The sequence below is a fragment of the Oreochromis niloticus genome, linkage group LG19 (genome assembly GCF_001858045.2).
Source record: "Oreochromis niloticus isolate F11D_XX linkage group LG19, O_niloticus_UMD_NMBU, whole genome shotgun sequence".
In the NCBI taxonomy this organism is placed as follows: Eukaryota; Metazoa; Chordata; class Actinopteri; order Cichliformes; family Cichlidae; genus Oreochromis; species Oreochromis niloticus.
The window spans coordinates 9286660-9312339 of NC_031983.2; the positions used below are offsets into that span (position 1 = coordinate 9286660).

At 43.5% G+C, this 25680-nt stretch overlaps 2 protein-coding genes across 5 annotated transcripts in view; one reads left to right on the forward strand and one right to left on the reverse strand.

Annotated features, from left to right (window-relative positions):
* LOC100703349 (formin-1) overlaps positions 1 to 14619 on the reverse strand; it is a 50681-nt gene extending 36062 nt beyond the window's left edge. The window contains 4 exon segments of the mRNA XM_019349056.2: positions 1073 to 1193; positions 6008 to 6174; positions 11967 to 13608; positions 14482 to 14619. Coding sequence (XP_019204601.1) covers positions 1073 to 1193; positions 6008 to 6174; positions 11967 to 13515 — 1837 coding nt within the window. The 5' untranslated portion in view covers positions 13516 to 13608; positions 14482 to 14619.
* Positions 14620 to 16242: 1623 nt separating this feature from the next.
* Positions 16243 to 25680, forward strand: part of LOC100702813 (ryanodine receptor 3) — a 105927-nt gene continuing 96489 nt past the window's right edge. For 3 of the 4 annotated variants that reach the window (XM_025901029.1, XM_025901030.1, XM_025901031.1), the window contains exon 1: positions 16243 to 16754. In XM_025901029.1, the coding sequence (XP_025756814.1) occupies positions 16707 to 16754 (48 nt within the window). In that variant the 5' untranslated portion in view covers positions 16243 to 16706. The remainder of the gene's footprint in view (positions 16755 to 25680) is intronic. The other variant, XM_019349097.2, reaches the window with a different exon arrangement.

Sequence of the window (25680 nt, forward strand, 5' to 3'; positions counted from 1 at the left end):
ACTGTTGAACGCTTCTGCTGATGAGTCAAGTCTTAGTTTAAATCCACGTCTGTCCATTTTGTGAACAGTTAGTTGTAGTGACTAACAAACCAACAAGCTATTCTTCATTGAAACACTAAATGCCATTTATGGAGTTTTATGAATGCTAATTTAAGGAGTACAGGTCTGTAACTTCACCTACTTCTAAGGTGCATTAAGCAGTGGAAAAAGTCCCACAAAGCACTTGTAGTATGCATTATGTCCCAATTTTACTGCAAGAAAAAGAAAAAAAAAAAGATTTGTGGCTCTCATCAGCGACATAAAGACTTCATATCCAGCGTCTGTAATCCGTAAATTAACAAATACTTTAAAGATATCTGATTGCATGCACGGTTTATATGGTCTACATGGCTTATAGCCTGGACTTTGCTCTGCTTCTTAAATTCCACACACACTACTGTATTTGACAAAAGCAAAGCTGGAACACGGGACCCAGATCACTGCACTGGAATAATCCATTTTAGCTAGTCTGAATCTATTCTCTGGGATGAAGCTACACCACGGGGAACACCCAACATCTGTTGCACTGCTGCTGTGATTTAACTTTAGGCTGTAATTTAATCACCTTTGTGCGCCTTTAACTTATGTGTGTGTCATTGCACCTTTTAAAGAACACATCAGGCTAAACATGGCAAGTTGCCAGGCCAATCTTTGTTTTTCACCCCACTTTGAGCCACACATGGTGCCCTGTGGTAATAACAACAAAAACGGCATCATTAAGGTGCAGACACAGCCTCATAGTGCTCTTAGATAGAATTAAAGGTCTTACACACCGACACTATTGCTTTTATCTCAGACACGTAAAGTGTGATCATTCGAGGGTTAGATGACAGGGCTGCTGTATTCGTTTCTGGGTTTTAAAAGTTGAACATTAACTCACACAGATTCTGTGGCTAGTAGCTTTCATTTACAAGGCTAATCAACGTGAGGCCTGTTGGTGTAAGCTTGGCTGGTGTGACTCTTAGTCAGCATTCCTGCTCTTAGGTGTAAATACAGGCAGCACCGCCTAAGCCTACAAGCTTGTGGTTCTTACCTGCCTCGGTGTACTTGAGCCCCACCTTCTCTTCTTCATCCTTGGGTTTGGGTGGTGGCCACACAGCCTGAAGACGCCCTGGAGTCCGGTCCTCACTGTCTGTAGGAGACGTGACTTCTGTCTATGGGAAGAAAACAAACAAACAAAAAAACTTTAAGCTATGTATTTATTATAAAGACATGGAATAAAGTCTTAAAACTTTATTCCATGTCTTTATAAAATGACTAATTCAATAAGACTAATTCAACATTATATATGGTGCAGTGATTACATACAATGGCTTCTTTGGGACTTTTGACCTCCTTGCTAGGAGATTTGGTGGTTCTCTCAAATATCGACCTCAGATTTTCCTTATCGTTTTTTAATTTCTTTTTCACCGCCTCCAGATCTACAGCTTCTGTCTTCTCCTTTTTGGTGGTCTTGGGCCCGAGGAGGTTTTTGAAGGTTTCGTAGGCCATGTCTGAGGTCGTCTTTCGCTCAGGAGTGGAAGCCGGAGTTTCTGGAGTTTTCGCTCCTGAAACAACTTCTCCTTCTGCAGACTCTTTTTTGCTTCCTGAAGAATCTCCCTCCTGCCCATTAACTGAGTTTTTTGGGTCATCGTTGTCCAGCTTAAGCAGATGACTGAGTTGTCCCACTACGGTGCTTTTAGTTTCTGTAATAGATTTAGGTTCAGTGTGTTTCTTCATAGGAGAGCCTGTCTTCTGTTCGGGGAAGAGCTTGGCTTTGTTCACAGACTTCTTGAGGTTAAGCAGAGCCAGCTCAGAATCCTTCTCCCTCTGCTTGATCTCTGACACAACCTCCCTATCTTCCCCTACTCCTCCTTTCTTCAGCACCCGCAAACCACTGAATAGAGCAGGCATCTGAAAGGACGGGGGTGAAGAGATTTCTGCACCCCTGGATGGAGATGAGGTGGACGAAGCCGATGATGTGCTCGTCTTAGGAGTTTTTGTGAGCTTAGCATCTGGACCAGAAACTGCCTGGCTGTCACTTTTAGTCTTTTTAGATGGAGAAGACGGTGACAAGGGTTTCTTAAAGCCAGTGTCTGACTGCTCCTCTGGAGATGACGTTGGGTCTGAGGCTTTATGAGTCTCAGGGCTGGAGGGAACAGAGGAAGATATCTGGCTAGAACGAAGTTCATCCGTTTGCTCAGCTGGTTCTTCCTTTTGTGTACCGTCCGTCTGTTTTGTAGGAGAAGTCACATTAGCATCACTGTCTGCAGTTTCCACAGACTGATTCCCAGAGATAATTGAGGGAACTGGTTCAGAGCAATCTATTCCATCATACTCCTCACTCTCACCTGTTCCCACATCTCCAGCAACCAATGGTTCTGCACTCTCAGACACTGTGGGAGTACTTTCCTTGGGAGCGTGGCCAGTTCTCCGTTTGGAAATTGAAGAAAGCTGAACAGTCTTAGAGATACTTCTGCCAGCAAACCTGCTGGAATATAACATAGCCTCTACGCGGGATCTCTCTGTAAGTTTGTGTGTTCTAAACATGGGCACTTGTAGCGCTGCTTCACTGGCATCTCGGTCCTCTTGGTCTACTTTTTTACTGTCGTCCTCTGATAGAGCAGACTTCTTGGCCTCGTGGGTCGCTTCCTCGTCCTCATTTTCATTGTCACTATGCGTTTCCACCCTAGTGACCTGGACCAGATCTGGGTCAAGCGGGGCTTCAGCTGCTACTTTAACCTGTTCGCCAGAGTCGCTGATTGACGATTCGACCTTTTGCACTGTACGACCGGTAGCAGTCACATCACCCTGAGCCGAATCCTCCCTCCCTTGGAGTTTCTTCTCAGCGTTAACAGATTGACTGTCATCAGCGTCATACGTCTCTCCATCTGGAAGCTCTTTAAATGAGACCAGCACGGCACACTCCACATCCGAAGAGGTTGAGCGATCCCGTGTGAAGAAATTGCTCAAGACACCTCGGAGACTGGGCTGTTTGCCCTGTTCAAATAAGTCACTACTTGCGCTGTCCATTTTTGTTACTCCAACTAAGAGCAGATGCAAACCAACACAAGTAGATGCTCCAGCAAACTGTCCATTTAAAATGTCACACAGAAAAAGTTTGTCACCCCACCTCTAGTTAGCCAAGCTGCTCCTATTCCACCTCTGCCGTTGGCTGGGAACAAAAGGGCTTTGTGTGGACAAAACTCCACAGCTCCTCTTACCTTCTCCTGGAGGGTGCCAATAACAAAAACTATCCTGTAATCCTGTTTAGTGACACACTCACAGGTTCCATGTGGTAGACTTTATTATTTTCACATAAAGACTTCTACCGCCTTTGTTTTCAGAGGTACAGCCAAGTCTCCCCCTTGCGAGCGAGATTCCCATGACGCTGCAAGTGAAGTCAATCTGTTCAGTGGCTGGAAGCATGTCCCGCTGTAATCTCCCTGGGACAGCAGGAGAAAACTGTTCACCTGCCTTTCACAATAGCATTTCCTAGTGTTCAGCGAGTCGGGAGGTATTTTCCCATAAAGCCGCAGGACATAAGTCTCTGGTGTACAATCCCAAACCTGTGACTTGAAATATGTTTCCAAGCTGAGGCTGTCTTCTTTTCCGTGGATCTGTCCCGGTTCACACACACACACAAAAAAACTTGTGCGTGCTGCCGTGTGAGAAAACGCTGTCAGACTTCACTGCTCTACCCAGTCTGGGAATGCCTTCCTTCAGGCCCCTCCCTTACTGGGAGGAGTGCCTTGCTCTACAGGTGTCTGATTACCCATGCTCACTTCCTTATGGCTATAGTGAGATAAGGCAGAAAACACAGTCACTGTGTGGTCAGGTACAGAGAAGCAGAGGTCCAGCTAGGATTACACTATTAAGCAGTGAACTACAGCAGCAAAGTGCTAAAGATGTGATTAGTCAGCATGACCACTGCCAGCTCCAGTATGCTAATATGCTAACATGATTAGCAGCTTATGAACGGGACCGAATTCGGCAAGAAAGCAATGCGATTTTATTCACCTACCTTAAGTGTGAGCATGACCACACTGTGTGTACTGAGTGCTGACAATTTAGATCCAAACTGGAATATTAGCTTTTAAAAACTAAGGTGCTAGCTGCAAGGCAATGCTAGCATTCTATTAATAATATGTAATAAGGTAGAAAAAGATGAAAACAGGACATATAAATAACTTTCTGGGCTTTGAACCATCTATGTTGGTTAGCATAAAACTGGTTTGAAATGCTCTATAGGGTTTGGATAAAGGTCAGCAGGTGGTGGGGTAGAAAGTTCAAATTGCTGTTTCCTTAGCAACCACAGGTCACCCTTCCTGCATTCCTTCAGACTGCTGGACTTTCTCTTTCTCTCTTGTTTATCTATATGTGCAAGAAACTGTTTGTAGACATAAAGTAACGTTGTAAATTGTAGAGCACTGTCCCATGAAAAGCACAAACAGTGATGACTTCTGTGGTTGAGGCATTATTTTATGTAAGAGTAGTGGCATTTCACCCCACAGTAGGCTGCTCGGGTTGGTTGTGCTAGAAAGAGCCCCAATGACAGACAATGTGATGCGATCCGATATGTGGTTACAGGCCGAATATCATGTAAACGCTACAGATAAAAATACTTTTCCCCATTCACATAACTGGGTGGTGTCCCTGCCTCCCTGCCTTTGTGTTTTCACCTGTACACACACTAAAAGACATTATGCACAGCTGAGGTGCGTTTTTCTACTACCATAAAACAAACAACAATGCCACGCCACACATAATGCTGTCACTCTCAAAACAACACACAGGACCTAATTATATGCAACGTGCCCTTACACTGGTATGCCATCTGATTATGCTCACAGCCAGATCTGTTATGGTGTATTAGTAAACAATGCATGTCTTGAGCTGATACACTACCCACCTAAAACCGCACCCAGATAATCTCCCACAGGAATGTCTCTGATCTGGAGCACTTCAAGTACTCCAGAGGTTTTACATATAACGTTCAGACGCATTCTATTCAACAGGATTATATAAATCACATGCTCAGGAAAATAATTTGTGTTGCCATTTTATATCACCAATTACCTTAAAAAGCATGAACATATAAGAGCATACCAAGGCTGAAACTGAAAGTCACATTCATTCCTCTGAATGTGAGAGTTTCAAGTGGAAGGATTCCCACTTAGCTTTGGTTTAGAACTGTAGTCTACAGATTAGGATTCATGACCCATTTCTAAGGATTCATGATCAGGTGGTTAGATGCCAGAGTAGACACAAATCCCCATGAGTCCCCGGTGGGTTGGGGGGGTAACTGCTGGGGAACATTGTTCTGGGTGTGGAAACAGTCAAGTGTGAAACTGGATTTTTTTTGAAGTTGCCAAGTATATTAGAGCTCTACTGAAGCCTGAAAATGATAGGCTCATTAGAGATGTTTTTTCATAATAAAACATAAATAAACAATTTTCAACCACTGACATTGATAAATGGCACAACACACCAACAGCAGCCAAAAAGCCCAGCATCACCTCATACGGATATTTGGCTGCATTTTACAAAAAAAGGAATTTGTTTAACTTTAGCAATGTGTTTGCAAAACTGGTTTGTGAAAGCACTGCTACACTCTGCAACACCATCTGCATCTGCATGCATGTGCTGCAAACATAATGCTGGGAGTATTTTAGATGATGGAGCAGCTCTGCGGGACAAACTGTGCAATGGAACTATTTCTAAATGACTTCAAGCATCTTTTTCTTTGTTAGGTTCTGTAAGAAATGAATAAAGAAATGTTCTAATACAAATTTGGATCCATTTCCCATTTGTAGGGATTCATGATCCGGATGTTAGATGACAATATCGATATCATCTGTACTGAAATATTACACCAATACCAATACTGGCACATATTGGATAACATATACACAGTTGCCAGTTTATGTGTGATAGTCAAATACGTGCAAATGCTTATAAAATAAATTAAAAAAAATAAAAATCTCACCGTGCATTCCAGCTTGGGATAATATGGAGTATCCCCAATAATGTCATCCTCGGGAGGTGTGATGCGTAGGAAATCCAGGTGATCAGGCCGTGGAACACGTGAAGGGGTCTCTTGAGAGTCATCGCCATCCAGCGTCCAAATATCATCCTGACGCAAGAGGGACTCTTCTACGAAGACACAAAGAAGCACGGGGCCACAGGGCTTTGTTAATGGTTGCAGCTGTGTAAGACATCGTGCCGCAAATTAATTGGAAAAACAAGCGCAGTCGCATGTGTGATGGGTAAATAAGAAGCACCGACTGTTTTCCTGTGTAACCTTCAGGGAAACAGCAGTGACGAGAGGTAGGAAGCAGGCATCGAAATCTCTTAGCATCAAAGAGACAACAAGTGAGACCCTCTAAAGTGCAGGCTGGAGGGTACACAGCTATTTTAAATCAACACTTAGCCCAGTCTCCACCAACAACACCACCAGAAAACTACATTGATCCAATTACGAGAAAGGCTAGAGAAATCGAGTAGCCTATACTGACTAATATTAATCTGCATTCACAGCATATTCCCTGCAGCAGACACAACATTAGATCAGTCAGCATTCCTACTGTACTGCAGCAGTGGAGTCAGTTGTGGGTAGGTGTGATTAGTGTAAAACCGGTGTGTTCAGTCATCCTAAGGACCTGATGGAGCGAGAATAAAAGACCTGGGGAAGACTGCCCTCTGCTGACTGTGCAGTACAATGAGATCATGGAGAAACAGATCGACAAATTATATTTTAAAATGCAGGCAGGAACTCAGCATCTCTGCAGTGTTGTGTGCATTTCAAACCAGCTGACAATATTTGCTGCTCAGAGGCACACTGCACACACAGAATCAGCAGCAGCCTGCAGACCTCAGTACTGACTACAGGAACCAAGCTGGTGCAGAGAGTGCCAACACAGAATAAAAAAACCCCAGTGTCATGTTCTTACCAAGTGCACAGAAACATGATATATCATGCCTTGATGCATGAATTCACTACCTCAAGGGAGTTGATCAAGCAAACTAAAAGAGAGGAAAAATATATATACACACACACACACACACACACACAAGGCAGGACCAGAATAAAAGAGAGAAGGAGAGAACAGAGAGAGGGGGAGGGTATAGATCTTGGTGACCTCAATTTCCTTCAGCTGTAAGACAACACCTTGACCTGCATGGGCAGAATTATGAGGTCTGCAGTGAGAAATATATGTGAATTCCTATCCAGCAGGAAGCAATACATCCCCTATCTCGTGTATGTGATAAGTAGCCTTGAAGAGAACATACAGCACTCATTTCCAAGAACTTGGAAGTCCCCTGGAAAAGACCCCCAAAGTTTTAAAACTTAGTTATTAGAGACCACACATAAAAACTAAATGGGAGGCCTCGTTGAAATATGAAAGGGCTGACACACAATCATTCATTACGAGACAGCAGCGATGCCTGCAGTCCCACCAACTGTACTGAGAGCGGGGGGGGGGGGTTTAGTAGGATTAGATTAATAACTTTTCATTATGATAATGCTGCACTGCATGGTCCCGCAGTGGGAACTGCTGACTGTGGGCTGGGATGCTTCCAAATGCAGACTTAAGTCCAGTCTGAGCCAAGGAAAGAAACTACTGATGAAAACCAGCTCTCCCCATAATTACTGCTTCATAGACAAGGGTTTAACGGACAGAATGCTATCCACCTGCAACACACACAAACATCACTTTTTTTTTTGGCTACATTCCTCCACGTTTCCAAAAATATATATATCTTTTTTACCATGAAACAACATTGAACACTTCCATATTTACTGTTATTCTTCACCTGGTTGACAGCCAACAAGTGTTTGATTTCAATATTTGTAAAGGTGGCCGACACTGCTACCATCTGTACAGGAAGAGGAAAGAACACATCTGTCTCCCTGCCAGCAGACACACTACAGTGGAGCTCCAATGCCACTGATGTATGCCATAAATACAATATGAATAAACGCACAGACACTGCAAAGAAAAACTACACACAAATACTGATGCAGGACTCTTAGATGCATTAGGTAATGAAGGCGCAGCATTTAATAATTGGGGAGTTGATATACTGCTAGCATGCATGCACACAGTTTACCATCCCTGAGGAAAACTGCCCACTTATTACATTTAATCTCCTTCCCCGCTGCTCTAAAAGCCAAGACTGAATCAGTGTCCATAACTGAGTGAACACAGGCTGCAGATAGGAGTGTGTGTGTGTTGTGTCTGCTGGCTCACATGAAATTTGACATAAATAATGCACTAACCTGGATAATCCCAAGCCTAAGACAACATAAGTGCACCAAATATACACACAGCAAAAAGTCTGAATGCAAAGACTTGAATTGACACCATCAGAGTTTTCTGAAGAAAAAGCACAAAGGTGTGGACGAGCGACCTGCTGAGAGCAGCAATTTGAAGATGAAAATCATATTGTGCAAGTGAGCAAATGCTAGACAAGACGTTTCTGTGGTTATGTAAGCATTCTGATTTTAGCAATAAGTGTGTGCTTGGTGTGGCTCAGAGACAATCTTATGTCCGAACCTGACAGGTGGATGCTGTTGTCAGGGTTGATGGATTTATCTGCCAGTCACTCCGTCAACTGTTCATCCGGTGGTAAGAGATAGTACTGTGAAAGCTGCATTGAGCACTCCAGAACAGACAAAAAAGCCCTAAAACCACATTTTAAAAAGCCTTAAATGAACGACATTAGATCAGTCAGATACTCCATCTGCCCACAACAGCTCAAATTCACATTCTGATTTAAGGCTCAAAACAGATTTGGTCAGTGTGCCCTATTTAATCCACTAAAGTCTATAACCTTATCATTCATAGTAAAAAGAACTGGGCCATATGGCATGGTGAGTACATCTGGCAGCCTCCACCCCCCATCAATCACTTTCAGCCAAGAAGGAGAATCATTGGCTTTTATATAAATCATGAAAAATTCACGATTCTTAAATCACCCAGTCTCTTTTCTGCCCATCGCGGTCATTTTTCTCCCCTCTACACGGGCTATTGGCGGGACATGGCCATCAGGATGTCTGATTGATTGGTTGGGCAGCGTTAGAGACCATAAAGACGGCCACAAGCTAAAAACTCTGGGAGGACTACTGCAGTGTCCTGCCTTAGAGCTGAAGCAGAAATGTAGCATGACACAATGCTTAGAGACATGCACTGCACAACTGAAATGCAGTAATTGCTCTGCTGAAGCTGGGTGTTTTTCATTGTGCCTGGCAAGCCACTAATTGGGAGATGGGGAATTTGGTTAACTCCCACCAGCGAGTCTTGGTTTTAAAATAGTAGAAACACTGAGGAGGAAGACATTTAGAGCTTCACATGGTAAAAAGCAACAAGAAGCATTTAGATTGAGCATAGCTAATGTTTGTTAGCGTGGGCTAGTCATTTATTAAAGCAGACAAGTTATAATTTATAAGACAGAACTTTGTGCCCAGATTCCCTGTATGTGGTATGCAGCTTGAAGTAACTGTGCAAGGAAGACTTCATTATCTGAATACAGCTGGCCCTTGTCCTCATTGGATGGAACAATGCTGCATGGTCATGCATGCCGAGTTGAATGACAGCCATCAGTTTCATATGACCTTGCTAAAACGTATTGGGTAATCTGATTATGGTATTGGCTGCCATATGTCACAGGAATTGAGGAAGGGAACTGAAGATGGGAGTGGGGTATAGAGAAAGTCTAAGAGAGATTAATCCCCAAGCAGCCTGAAAGCTGCTTCTTCAAAAATAATCATGTATTAGCAATATTGCCATAACAAGAAATGGATCACATAAATATTTGAGATGTGACTGGAGGTGCAGTTACACTCAGCTCTATGCAGACTTAAATCACTGTCCAAGCTCAGCTCACCATTCATCATTTCTTCCCAGATGCAGTGCAGAAGCTCTACAAACCACCTCAGCAACCAATCACAGACAGACAAGGTTTGCAGCTAAGCTAGCCAAAGATTACTTTCTTCTGAATCTTCAAAATTGTTTCAGGGCTGATTGTACTTTTTAAAACACTGAGAGGTGTAAGTCAACACCAAGATAACACAGAGAAAAGCAAATTTGCACCTTAGTAAATGCTTTGGCATTACATTAGCCAAACTGCAGGGCATGAGCATTAGCACATAAAGTAAACAATAGAATGTGCCACTTTAAAATTACCGGCCGCATGATCACACTCATTAATAAGCACAAAAGCATCAATAAGAGAGGCCAGATTAAAGAGCCCAGATCATAATTAGTTCGACATTTGCAAACCATGAAGGTCCAGGCTCCACACTGACCCACTTAGCTCCTTTTGGCTGTTCCCTGTGATGTTCATTTATCTGCGTTAACATCTAAAGTGTATTCAGTTATCAAAAGGGCAATCGAGTAAACAGCAGAGGGAATTCATTTAAAATTAAAGCCTTTGCTTTGGGACTTGTGGAGCATGTGGACAGTATGATGCAAGGTCTTGGTTTTAATATTTCTTTGGAAACCTGCTTGAAATATAAAAACCGATCAGGAGAAAAAGAAAAATAACGGCAGTCAAATTTCATACATTTTATATTGTGGCTATGTAGGGAAGCACATAAAACAACTTCCTTTCACTGGGTGTTGATCCTGATCACTTCCACATGAGCTATTCTGGACTATTTATTTCTCTATCTGCCCCTTAGTTTGGCTCCAGCTCATCTCTTTTCTCCCATCAGCCACCGAGATGAGCATTGTTGACAAGTGCGTGTCGGCCTGTGTGTGATGTAACTCAAAGACCCCAAGTTCCTTAAAAAAATATTCAGCACTGTCGCTGAAGTGTGGGGAAAGTAGCTGCATAGACCGACATAAAAATAGCTAAATATTGCCTGCAGTCCACGAGTGCATTTAATAATCAATGGAAGGCCATCTGTTTGCTTTTGGAGATTAGAGTGAGGATTTTGAATGGGATCTTTAACCACGTTACAGAGATACTAAATTTAATAAGACAGCCTCACTGAAAGCAGCATAAACTTGGGTCGTGCAGTCTGGGGTGGTTCCAGTAAAAGCAGGTAAAGCTGAAACCCACACTGAGGGTAAACGGTGACAGAATAGCATGACCACAGAGCTAAACACAGGCTGGGAAAAGAGAGAGAAAAATCATCATCAGTGAGGAAACGTCACACTGACATCACTGAACTCAGCTTATTCCACGTATGGCTTTGCAAAGATTACACAGGGAACGCCGTGGGTTTTCAATCCCATTATTTCCATCATTGTCAGAATCTCATACAAGAAGACAGATTATTACAGGAGGAAATGAGATGTACAAATAAGGAAATTCTAATCCATTCTGTTTTCTTCCTGCCTGCTGAATCCCTGATCCAAATTGGCAATGCTTGAGTTACTACTACACTCATGAGAACTCTGCTCAGGTTGAACTCTGTGTCAACTTTATGCCTTTGATCCAGGACACTCTTACTAATCTTCCCCGCAGTGCTGAGAGAGTTAAAATAGATCATTAGTGAAACTATTCTCAGGCCCAGCTTGCCCCTTGTGCGACTCTGTTGGGGAGTTTTTAATTTGTGGCCACACATCAAATCCCAAAGCAGAACCCAGCAGTCACAAACTAAGAGGACTAAGAGAGCCTGGCCTGACTAGTTTATTAGAATTACAACAGCAAAATACATCTCTGTGTGTGGAAGATGTTTGTCAGTTACAATGTTGCAGATTAACTCAGCATACATCTCAGGCACCGTATGTGACACCCACAGATACACAAAGAATCCCTTTCAAGGTGTCTTTTTGTTGTTCTGCTCTTTAAAATCTAGCGTCTGCAGTGCCAGTCGAAGGGCATCTTCTAACAAAAAATGGTTTTAAACTACTGAGCGAGTAAAAGCATTTGCATCAAGGCAGGGTGTTTGAGCATGAATCGCTGTGTTAAATGCTTGATTTCTGACAGCTCACCTGTTGTTGTGGAATTGCTGGAGGAGTTCCATTTGCAGTTGCTTGGCGGCCTGCTGAGGTTCAGATCCAGCCGAGTGACGGTCCGTTTATTGCCATTTTTGTCTATGATCTCAGAGAAGATTTTGGGTTCATCTGTGTTACTGGAGCTGTCTTGATCAGGGTCAGTGTCCTTATCTGAAAGGAGTACAATGCGGTGATTGAGTTGCGGGCTTTCCTGTTTGGAAGACAGAGGGGACAGGACTGGGGACATGCTCTGGAGGCTGTTGGAGGCTGGGAAAGATGTGCTGAACACCCCAGCGAGGGAAGGGGAAGAGGGGCTATTTTTGTGGGATTTGGGCAAGGGCTCAGTGGTGTTGTACAGGGGCAGTCGTAGCCCCTCAGACAGTTTGTTACATGACTTTTCCCCCCTGACCCTGTTTGGCCCTCTCCACTCTTTATAGTCTTGTTGGCCTTTGCTAGATTCAGGGTGTGGAACAGCCCTGTCTGGACTTGTGTGACTAACATGTTGCACCCTCCCTTCTACATCCTGCACTCTGGCAACAACCCTGACTCCAGCATTCCTCTGGTTGATTTCACTATAAAGCTGTTGAGCTGACTTGATTGCTGATGCATCCTCAACTACCATGTCAACTGGAGAATCGAATCTTTTAAGCGGCCTAAGGTTACTTCCACTTTCTCGCCGGGTCAGACCCTCCATTAGGCTGCAAGAAGATGACTGGTAACCCAGTTCGCCATCACACTCTGAGAAACAAAAATCTATGTCGGGGTCAAATGTACGATTGTCCTCCATGAAGTCCCAGCCCTCACGGGTGATCTGGAAGGGTTCCTCCATTGGCAGGATGGGGTTACTGACAGGACAGACACAAGAGCCGACGACTGGGCTCTCAGACACATGGCCAGAAGCCTTGGTACCTGGCATCCGCTCCACTTCCAAATCCGCACATACAGCCAAACTTTTCTCAGTTGGAGGCTCAAGAGACGGCTCTCCACCTTGAGTTTTCTTTTTCATCTTACTGTGCAGGAAATTCTCCGCGCTGTCAAGCTTCTTCCCCCCTAACTTCTTCATCTTTTTACTTTTAGGCACACCTCGCTTCTGCTCTGGAGACTGATTGAGGGAGTAGATGCTGCCGCTGAGAACCTGACCGCCCAGATGAACGTCTTGACCCTCCATGTACTCCTGGAGCTTCCCATCCTGGTTACCCATCCTGACTTTGTTCCTGCAATCCCTACACAGTGATAACAACTGCGCCAGCAACTGGTGGTGCTCCGCCACCAGCCAGCAGAGCTCTGCAACTGCTTTCTTTGTTGCCTGCTGGGAGGTGAGCAGTTCGCCTGGAAAGTCAGAAGACTGGCCTCTTTGTTTGGACACTGCAAGATCCTCCTTTCCCCGGTCACGGTCATTACCAGCCTCGTCTGAACGAGGGGCGCGGCTCTTGTACTCGAAACTTGGGGCCCGCCTCTTGGGGAAATAAAGGCTGATGTTGCTTAGCTCACGGATGGGTGCATACAGAAGCAATACAGTGTGGGTGCCCTCCATGATGGGTGCCATATTAATCACTCAAGCACTGGGAGTATGCGGATGGACTCAGCTCGGACTGCAGAGGAGGATCTCTGGCTATTCATCATTTGGTCTGTCCAGATTCTGTCAGAAAGAAAGTAGCACAGAGTGATAAATCTGCCTTTGGATAGACAGTTTAGACAGTTTATGTTCAAGTAACATACCTGTCCTGCTAAAGACATGCATTACCGCCACATACCAGACTTTTCTTCTTCTTTAGGATGAAGAATTAACTAAATGAAAGCCTTTAATCCAAGACAGTGCACTGCTAGGGTATGCTACATCACAACAGTCCTTTCACAAACAGGAAGCTTCCATATTTCAATGTCACATTAAAAGCTGGACACAATCCAGCAATCATGCATTTAAGAAGAAAGCTCCTAACCCCAACCCCACCTCCATCCTCCTGTCCATTGTTGTGTAAGTGGATGAAACATTTTTAAACCGCAGTTCATCAACATTTCACAAGCTGCCGCATTTAAAAAAAGAAAGAAAGAAAAAAAAAAGCCTTGCCAGTGTCACACAAGGTGACGACACACGCCGAGCCCCTAGCAGGCGGCCAGCAAAGATGTTTACAAGCAAAACAAGCTTTCACTCGGCTTCCACACGCTTGCCCTCCGCATTTCGCCTCATGTCTCTGCAGTTTATATGATAACATAATCCGATGGGTTACTGTCACCTTGCAGGAAACATGAGTGTTAAGATGGCAGCATAACTACACTACCCTGAAGGCTTTCGGGTTACAGCTGCCCACTTACAGGTGAAAACCAGCGAACATTTAGTTAAATTAGAATTTTAATTATCTTGAATTACATTTTTTTTTTTAAAAAAAGCGAATCTTCTTCATAAGAGCTTCGGTGACGTTTAATTATCGTTAACCAGAAGCTGAAAGTGCGCTACAATTACCAGCACCTGCTGAAGGTTGAAGCAGTTGCTAAAAGATAGATAGTTACTTACCCGTTTTAGTGGCATGGCAAATATTTCTTCACATCTTCTGCGGTGCAGCCAGCCAGTGCCGAGTGCTCACCGCTGCTTCTCTGGGCTCGACAGTCCTGATTGACTTCCGTTTAGTCCAATAGGGAGAGCCGCCGCTGGCTCTCTGCTCTGTGATTGGTGCCTTAGTGTTTATCCACAGCCCACATTTTGAGTCAGTGCAGCTGCGGCTTGCAGGTAGGCCATGTGATGGGTTCGCTGTGTATTTCGGACAGGGACTAAATGAAGTGTGGCTGTGCTTCAGCGATGGCAACTTTGGCAGCAAATACTACTGTTTTCTAGGATAACCTTGAAGAAAAATAAGCGAATGCGAAAGCGTCGCAATTGGCCTTTGAATGACCTAACTAATATTTACAAAACAGTGACACCTGGTGGCTAACTGTGAAAAAAATTTAATGAAATTTTATATATATGACAAAACTATGTGTAGAAAATTAGATAGAATATTCAAAATGTATATTAAATTGAATTCTAAGCGGCTTGTCCAGGATGTCTGCTTTAACCTATTACAACTGGGATAGAGCAAGACAAGTGTTTTCAGAGTAAATAGTCTGGGACCTAGGCAAATAAATGACCACGGAAGTCCATGCATGGCTGTGGAAAGCCAGTTTGTAAAGTTTCTATCCAAGCTCCAAAACAAGCTCTAAGCAAGATTCTGATAATAAACACATAATTAGAACAAGTGTCACAGCCTAGGTCGAACATGTTTAGAGTCGGACCTATGTCCACTAACTACCGTTTTGCAAGCTTGCCATCCTTCTTCTGGATAAAGTGATGTGCTCTCTCACATTTCCTGTATCGTCTAAATGGGTTGTTGTGGTTAGTGAGGTTTCGGAGAAACAGGCGCATTTGGACATTTGCATTTGTTGCAAGTTAGATTTGCATTGTTGGAAAACTAGAGAGCTGCAGAAGGGCTGTTTCTACAACGATTTCTACCCAACGAGTTTAAGGTTTATCATTAAAAACATAAATTGGCGTTAATATGGTCACGATTGATTACATTAATGCTCATACAAATACTTCTGCATAACTTTGAAATATTACTTAGTCCTTCGGATATACTTTTTAAAACATCACAGGAAGAATAAGATGAGGAATAAAGTAACCAAGTAGATATGGTGCAATGAATGGTGAAAGGACGCCATGTAGAGCTGGTCTTAGCAGTTTGGCGCACTGACGCTAGAGGGCAGCATCTCATCGTGTTGGGGCGCCTGCGTGTTTATTCGCTGTAGTTATGGAGATGAGCGAGCTTCATTATGCTTATGACCAACCTTTGGGTCACCAGAACGACCGCTGTCACACATTATAAGCGACAAGTCTTACTTTGCGTTCATTAATATGTAATTGAGTTAATCAAATATCTGATAAATAATTTACAAGTGAGGTAGTAGTTGTGCAAGAACCCCCCCCCCCCCTTTTTATAAAAATAAATAATAATAATAATAATAATAATAATAATAATAAAGAGCTCTCTTACGACATCATAGCAAATGAGGGAACGCTGTTCTAGATTTGGGCTGATTTTGGAAGATGTTTGCACTTCAGCGGTAGCAGTGACATATTCTCTATACAAAGGCCTTATCCACGCTTCCTCAAAGATTTAGAAATGATCGGTAAACTAAAAAAAATAGAAAACGATAAATAAATAAATAAATAAATGAATAAAAATCCCGTCCTCTGCAGGGTGAGTGCAGGACCCTCCACACTGAAAGCCTGTGCGGGTAGTGGGGTGCTGACCATGGTGCTGATCTGGAAATGGCAGCTCGCGTTAATTTCTTGCGTGCGCCGTGGTGGGGGGGAAACGCGCTATACCCCACGCGTTAGCATGCGTGTCGGGAAAGAAATTAGCTTTAGATAGAAAGCGCGTGACTCGATTTTTTGAATATTCCCGCTTGTGCTAATAAGGTCTGACGGTGACGTCGAAGACACATACCCCCCCTCTCCAGCATCTTTCGCTACAGGACTCGGCTTCTCCCCGTTTCCCCGCCACGCACCCGTCCCCAGTTGCTCCAGCCCACCGATGCTGACACACACTCCTCCTCCGGGCGGCGAGCACAGGGGCGTGAGCACAGGGGCTTTTGAGTGACACATGCTGCGGTAGTCTCCCGCTGTATGGCCGTGGATTAGCTATATGCTAATTTCGACAGGAGAAGGGAGCCAGCGGAGTCTGAAGAGGCTCCTTTGCAGCCATGGCTGAAGGTGGAGAAGGAGAGGATGAGATCCAGTTCCTCAGAACTGTAAGTACATTACTTGTAAGCGCTGCTCTGATGGCTGTGGGAATATGTGTAGCTCTGTGTGTGTGTATGTGTGTGTGAGAGATTATTCCTGTCGATTGGCTGCCACTTTGCTTTACTGACAGATGTTATTTTGTCATGTAGCTTTCGATAACCCTCTCCCTTCTTTGCACATCTCACAGGCGTTGACAGTGCCCTATTGTTTTGCGCATCGTTCTCTGACAGCTATTGTGTTTCGTACAATCTCTGCCGTTAAGAAGTTCACAGCGGTATTTTCCCCCCTCTTCTGCTGACAAACTTACCTGTTATCATTATGTGGTAACAATTTGGCAGTTCGAGCTCTGCGATCCAACTTAAAATGGCTCACTGAATCAAGAGGCTTCATTGTTCTGTCAGCGTCAATTGAATTGTTTTTGAAGAGAAAAAAATGGACCTCTGAACCAGTGTGCTGTATAATGCACTAACGTGGTAGCCTGGCAGCGTACACTGCCTGTCCAGACAGTCGCCCCAGGGTTCCTGTGCAGCAGCAAAGGTCTATGCAAATGAACTAAGAGGGAGAATCTTTGCAATAATCACAGTCTCACTGCAGCCAAGCTAGATTACCAACGCTGTCTTACTTGTCGGAGACAAAGCTAACATAAACAGACAGTACTGTATGCTCATTAAATAGTGTATGATTAGGATTAAACGGGCTGAAGACTATTTTCTCTCCTTGGCTCTAGCTCCGCACTACAGTGGAAATATTTGCCAATAAGTGGAAATGGATTTCTCTAGCTGAGGATGGGTGTTTAAACTCGTAAATATCTAGCTGTGTTTGGACTGAGAGGAACGCTTTCTACTGCTGACAATGATAGATGTTGACACAACGCGCTCATCCACGAAAAAACGCACCGAGAGGCATATCATACCCGAAAAATTACACGCTAGTCTTGGATAGATGAAGGAGCGCAGCACCTGGAGGTCTTCCAGATAGACCCAGAGACAGTAGGAGGTGTTCGGTTGCACACACCACTGGCGCTGCTGCTTGTGGTTTCCCTTTATTAAGCTGCTTACAGATGCACAACCTGCTGTACTTGGAGGCACACACAGTAGCGACGTTGTTGCTGTGTTATGCAGATTACAGCCTTTTTTAAAGCCTTGAACAGAGGCGTTTTAAATTACATTTTAATTAGTGATTAGATATTTTACTGACGGTGTCAACAGCAGCGTCAGATAATTAGAGACTGTCCAGCTTTAAAACGTGACTTTAGAGGCATGAGCAAGACAGGAAACCACAATGCAAGAATGCCCCTTCCTTTTCACTCAGAAGTAAGCTTATACCCCCTGCTCATTTGCCCTGCAGCCCCCCAACCTTTTAGCCACAGCACATAGAGGTCACCACATCAGCATGTCTGCCACTTCAAAATAGACCTGACATTTCAGCACCGTTTCTTCTCTTTTCCGGCCTTGAATTTAAATGCCACAAATCCAGAGTTAAGATTTTTAAAGTCAACCTCAGGTGAGAGTTTTGGAATTGGTGGATTTTTTCCTTGCTTGGCTCTTTGTCCAGTTTATTGGCGCGCCACTGAGCAATTTTTGTAAACTCTGGAAGCAGAAGCAAGATGACACTGACCAATAGAAAACTGCTGTTGCTGTTTTTTTTGTTTTTGTTTGTTTTTTTAGCAGCTTGTTGCATCCGTCCACACAGGGAAGCGTCTGGCAGAATGGACGGTGTCGGGACGGCGGGCGCATGCTTGGTGCTCATGAGTGTAAAAGTGTGAGTGTGCGCTTTTGTGTGCGTTTGGAATGCAAATGCGGAGCTGTAGCTGTGTGGTGCAGTCAGGCTGCACCAGACGTGCCACAGCAGAGCACAGTGCAGAAATTATTCATCAGTCCAAGTAAGGCACAGCTGAACCGCTCGGTGTAGAGGAGCAGAACAGATACGCGCGCGAGGATGTACGGGCAATGAAAGCAGTCCTGCAGAAACAAATGCACAGTTGGATGCACATATGCCTATCTAAAACATCACACACACACACCCACGGTGACTATTCTTGCCTTTGCACCGATGTCACTTAGTATAAGCGCAGATATGCTGAGGCTGTATTTCTTCCTTGCGTTGAAATGTTGACTGTTATTTGAGACGGGGAGCTTGATAAAGCAGTTCGCAAACTGCCTTTTCTCTAACAACACAAAGTAATTTCCCTGGAGTGGTAGCAGAAATTACCCCTGCCGGACTGCTGCCTATAAACCCAACACAGTGGGAGGAAATAAAAGGAAGAGAGGGAAAGAGCAGGGATATCTCAGCCACGGGTAATTTGATGTTACAGGAAGAGGAACGGTGCTGATTGTGAGCCAGGAGACTCAGACAAAAGCTTCCCCCACAAACTGCTGTTTAATGTCCAAGGGTGCGAGGGGCTGTGCAGAGACTTTAATAAGTTCTGCATATTCCACAGGCATTGTGTTCGCTCTGTTTGCAAATGTCCTCAAATGCACCAGCTCCATCAGCAGTGGCTTTGTAATAGGCCCTATAGTGAAAAAATATCAGCTTATGGTCACATTGCTCAGGCTGCTCATTATATAAGGGTAGTTTTTTAAATGAATTGCTTGCCTGCTCTGTGTGTGTTGTGTCATTAGAGCAGAAAGAAGAGGGGGAATAAAGCAGGGGGGGTCTTAAGAAACTTTCGGTCCTGATGCTCGCCGCTCTTCTTGCTTTAATTCTTGAAAACCACCCTGAGAAGAAGGCTTGTTAGCCGCACACAAGGGCACGTGCACAGCTTCGCTGATGGAAGTATCCCTGCTAGGCTAATATCAAATTCTGGGGATCTATTAGCAGTTTGAGTAGGAGTAGCGACTTTGAAAAGGCCAGACCTGAGCTGTGACTAATGCGTTGTGGCAGCGCTCGGCTTGTTTATGTGAAGGCACTGGCCTCACTTTGCATCCAGGCGATGACTGCCAGCGCAGCAGCACAGAAGAAGCAAAGCAATGAGCCTAAACAAGCGGCACCAGAGAGAGAAAAAAGAAAGGAGTCTGTAATCTCAGTAAAACACTAATTTCGAGTGTGCCGTGCACTGGCGGCCTTGGTGCCAGAGGTCGCTCCTCCTGTGCGTCTCCTTTCTGCTCCTTTGCTGCTGTTGCTCTTTTCTCCTCCGTGTTCTTCTTCAGCTCCTCTCCCCGCGGCTGAACTTTCATTTCCTCTAATCGCATAGTTGTGAACAACTGCAGCTGTGCACGTTATTATCACGTGAGCCGGGCTGCATGTCTTTCCTGGAGGATGTCATCTGCAATTTGAGATAGTAGCGAGAGTGCGAGGGTGAAGGAGCCTCACGCTGATCCAGAGGCAACCAAAGGTGCCCTTGTTCTGCAGTCAGAAACTTTCAAAAGTGCACGACACCATCTTTCCTTATAGCTGAGAGTAGGTTCCTGCCAAGCATTCATCATTCATATATCCATACTGGGGTACTTGTTTGTGCAGGGTTTGAGTGCCACAAGTATGGCAGGCTTGCACTGTCACTCACTTGGTCTTTGTATAATTATTAGAGATGACCATGAAATTATTCCACGGACGGGAAGTTCGGTTCAGCACATCACCGCATTCTGTGTGACACTAAGGAGGCGAGCTTTAATGCTATTATGATGAGTGCTTCTGTCATTTCACGGTTGAATTAAAAAAGTAATAGCTCACTTTTGTTAGTGAGCGAAAGGCATTTCGAGTATAATGGTGCAGATTTTGAGCGCAGGGAAAAAGCTTTGTAAGGAAGCGATTTAGAAAAAATGTCTTCGTTTGTTGCTCCCCATCGTATTGCCTTACTGGTGTTTGTGGTTTGTGTTTTTGACAGCTGTTCGAAGCAGAGAACTGATGTTTTGTGTGAAAGCTTGCCTTTCCACATTTGCGTACTTAATTCTTATTTCTGCATTGCATATGCATTATATGCATATCACTGCTCAAATACGCACACCTTCCCGAGCCGCAGACAAACATATAGCCTCCGTCACACTCCCTCTCATAAAAAACTCAACTTGCAGAGCGATAAGTTGGTGTGAGGTTAAGAGTGTAATTGTTGTTCAGCAGGAGGCTGTTTCTCTGTGTTGCGTGATGAAGATGGACAGATCAGATAGGCCTGTGATGTAGAGGGAATTAAGCCAGAGGGCCTGCCCAGAGACAACACAGTGTAAAGCTGCTGTAATGAGCTATTGATTGTGCCACCAAATGAAGAAATTTCCTCAGCAATGTCAGTGGCGTGCGGTAAGCAGGCCTGATTGATCTGGCGTTTCCGATATTGAATGTTTAATAAGGCAGTGTAGAATCTGTATTGTGACTGCTGGAAAACATCAGAGGGAAAAGGGATGAAATTCAATATGCTTGAAGGTTTTTTTTTATAATTAAATTATGAAAGGATGTGAAAAGTGATCTGTTTTATCTCTTGATTTTCTTATTGGAACTAGCATACATAATAAAATTCACTGTAGGGTTTTTATCACTTTCTTTTCACATGCTTGTTTAAGCCATATTTGTGTAAAACAAACAAATTTCCATTTAAATCCACACTAACGTACACTTTATTCCCCTGAACTGCGTTTTCCCAACACAGTTCACTTTATCCAGAAACAAAATGATTTTCTTTCTTATCTTTACAAACAGCATAGATGCATTTGTGTCACGGCCCAACAATTGACTGGAGTTAAGCAGCAAAAGCCTTAAACACCATAAGTCAAAGGAAGCATAAGCCTCATAGGTTCCACCTCCTCCAGCCACTGTTAGCCTGTTGGTTGCTGTTGCCTCCTCCATCATTACCAGGGCCGTCTCCCATCTCTCTCTGGGCTTCTCTTTGCCGCTGCTTCTTGGCAGTTAATGTTGGCTCGCACACTCAAGCATATTCTGTGTTGCAGAATATGCTTTACTCTAAAAAGCTGTAGCTATCTATTAGTCATTGATTGTAGAAAATCTGTGATACAGATTTCTGCTTGTGAGGCAGTTCTTGGCTTTTCCTCTTAAGTACTTTTTTTCTGAACTGTTTTGTCTCAGAGCAGTATATAGCAGAAAAACTGAAATCTATAAAGCCCCACTGGTGACTTTGGTGGTCACAATTTTGTTTATGTGTAGCAGAAACTGCAGTTAATTTAAGAGTTACCTGAGGCTTGCACCAAACAAGGTCAATCTCCATAAGCAACGTGAAAATGGCCAAATTAGCAGCATAAATAGAGATATTTACACCTTAATATCAAAAATCTGTTTTGCTCTCTTACAGCTAATGTCATAAAAACTATACAGTGGATGACTTTGTATATAGAGTCCTGTGAAAAACTAAGTGCACCCATCTCTACTTTGGTCTTGTCTGTCCAAAAGATATTGTTCTGGAAGTCTTGTGATTTGTTCAGATGCATTTTTGCAAACCTAACCTGTGCTGTCATGTTCTTTTTAGAAAGAGGAGGCTTTCTTCTAGCAACACTTACAAACAAGCCATACATGTTCAGTCTTTTTCTAGTTGTACTGTCGGGAACTTTAGCATTTAATATGCTGAGGCCTTTAAGAGCCTGAGATGTAGCAATTGGGCTGTTTTTACAGTTTCTCTGCAAAAAAAGTTTTGCACGGTCTGACCTTGGGGTGAATTTGCTAGGACGTCTACTCCTGGGAAAATAGCGGCATTCTGTTAACACACGTTAATGCTCAAAAACCAACAACCAACTCCAGAAACTGCTGGAACTTCTGCTTTTATAGAGGTGCTTACACTTGTTTATGATCAGTTAATTAAGGTCATTTGATTAGCAGCACCTGGCTGCTGCTTACTCTCCTTATTCCCATGGAAGCATTAACAGTGCACTTAGCTTTTCAGAGAACCCTGTGAAAGCTTTCTTTTTCACATGGCTGTAACTGTGTAAGTTGGCCGCTTGAAATTTGGTTAATACAGTGTGAGTTAAGACCAATGACTCTAAAAAACGTTGCACCCCACTTTAAAAGCATTATGGTATAATTAGAATCAAACTTATGAGAAAGGAGACCCCTTGAACATAAATCAGCGTGATGAGAACTGCTGATAATGAAAGAAAGCATCTTTGGAAAAAAATTATCTGAGGAGATTTTTTAATTTTAACCTGACCCCAGTCCCATCTGCTAACATGGAGGAGGCGGGGTTTATGACATATTCTGCAGCCAGACACCAGGGGGCGATAGAGACGTTTTGGCTTCATTTTTGGGGAGCTGTCGCATGGTCCATGTTTTCTACAGTCATTAGCTGTGTCCCAATTCAGGGGCGGCATCCAGTTGGGACACAGCTAAGGTCGCAGTTCAGTTTTTGTGTTAAGCACATGCTTACAAGCTAATCGCTCACTAGCCAAAGTAGCATCGCATTTATTGTGACATTTAATCTGGCATGCAACTTGCTAGCCAAGTTAGGTAGCTAGCGCAATACCTTAGAGAGGTTTACTGTTTACTGCCTCATCCAAACACTTTTGAAATTTCAAAAACACTACAGTGACTAAAATCCTGAACTCTAGGCTTCAGAACAGCAGTCTGAAAAACAGTGGTAATTACCATTTTTTATACACAATTATATACAGTCATTCCCATGCTTAAATTTTAGCTAAATTATAGTTACAGGTTAATCTTTGGCAAGGCTGTTTCCTTCTTCCTTTAGTCTTCCTGTTAAGCTAAATCTAGTGTTTAGCTAAATATTTAAAAGGCTTGATACCGGAAGCTACTTTCTCATTTAAATCTCGGCAAGAAAGGAAATACAAGTTTAAAAAGCACTGCTTGTAGTGGTCATTTAGTTTCTCATTCACTTAATAATTTTAGTTGTTTTACAGTAACATGTGTGCTGCATGAGTTCTATCATTCTGCAAAGAGTTTGCTGCCTTTTTACTCAAAATGTATTGAAAAAAAATCACCTTCCCAGTTTTAATTAGCTGCAGGAATAACACCAAATCCGCCCAGTGAGAAAACATTTGGCTCATTTAAAGTGTTTGCCAAACAAGACAGATGTTCGTCTGAATCTGTAGCCATGAACACGGTGCAGTATTCACTGAAGATTTATACATCAGGTGCATCAGATGGAGAAAAAATGAAAATGAAAACAGATGTACTGATGGCCTTTACTGCTGTGTCTGTGAATTCAGTAAAAAAAAGAAATGGTACATTTGTCAGGTGACACAGTCTGCTGCGAAGCTAAGATGTTTTTAAGATATTCCTACCTGTGCAGCTGATAGGCCTGTTACCACAGAAACAGGGTCAGTGTTTCTAACATTTTACCATGAATAAAAAATCATTAAAACTCTTACTACTTGTGCTTGTGAATCATTCCCCTCCTACATAAAGCAGGTCTGGGATCTAGCGCAATTATGTCCAATGTTCTGTCTCCCCACCGTGCCTTTAATAAACCATTTAGAGGAGTGTTTACTGCTGCAATCTGCTGCTGTTGAGGCTCACTTCGCAGAACAAAGTTAAGATCCTTTTTCCAGATTTTTTTAAAGCGAACCTTGACAGTTATCCAAACTGTAACGCCAGGTCGTTATGCTTTTGGGTAATACACTTCCAGCCATGTCACCTGAGCATGTCAGTGAAGAATCTTGATTGAGTCGACCGAGGGAGCGTAATTGGGTAATTTGCGGGATCGCATAGGTGCATCCAGGCGCAGCAACAATTGCTATGCTGAGAAAATCCCACCTCCAGGCGGGTGCCAAAGTTTCGGCCCTTTCAACTGATATTGACAGCGGTAGCGTTACTCATAAAAGATTCATACCTCTTTAACAACCCCCGCGTCGCACCACGCCAACACAGACAAGGAGGCATCACTCTTTTTATTGGGTCTTTTTGCTGCAGAGTCAACAATGTGTGTTATAAAAAAATAAAGTACTATTCTGCCCCAGCAGCAAGCGAGGCAGGAGATTCATGCTCTCCAGCAAAGACAATCACAGCAACACACATGCTTGCTGACACATATCCAACTTACCAGTGCCATGTTATATTTTTAGTTTTCAAGTGCATTCACTGCATTATACTGTAGCTTTTTTGTGTGCTCTACTTTCTGCTGGGACTCTGCAGTGCTTCAGTAAAGAGGCAACCTTTATAGCTAGGTCTGTGTCTAAGCCTGCAGGTGAGAAACGCATAGAGATGCTGGAGCTTTTGTATCCTTCTGCCCTGCTGAATATCTGCAGCATTGCTCAGCCCTCAGTAACACTCACTCCCAGCTCAAAGAAGTGTTACTGTGGCAGTATAACTGAGGAGCTGACACTACAACTTTCCCTTAATACGCTCTTAAGAAGCTCTTCCTTAAATGTATGACAAGTCAGAGTGCTATGGGCTGATTTTTTTTTATGCAGTAATAGTTACTCTACAAGAGGCTGCCACTGAACGTTGGAATTAGATGCTGTTTTCTGCACCAACACCTGCATTTTCATGACATGCACTGAGGTGACATGACTCCAAATTTGGTAACTGCTACTAATTCAAGTCTCTTTACCTCAGGATGCTTTTCTCTACACTTGTACGCTCCTCTACTTTGAATCACAGCGGTGCTTTTGACACCCAAACCCTTCACCTGGTCAGCATCACAAGTCCTTGAACAAATCGAGTTTGACACAGTGATGCCTCAGCTGTAGTTTAATCTTAACTCTCTCCTGTGCCAGGGGCACATTATGGCTATGCTCACATGCATGGAGATGAGCGCTCTGAAGAATTTTCATCATCCTTAAAGGACAATGGATATTTTTATCCTGGAGAAGCTGACACTGTGATCACTGTTAGAGCATATACAGTGTAGGAGACAAGTGGAATACTGTCAGTCTCTCCAGGATTATGCAGAACAGGTCAGAAGATCTGTCTCTCGAAGTCTGAAATTTGACTGCATTTGTTTGAATTTATTAACAATATGAGAAATAGAAAATTTGTTTTGTTTAAATGTCAGGCACACAGTTGTCCTGCACATCTGAACTAAAGAAATATACACGTCATATC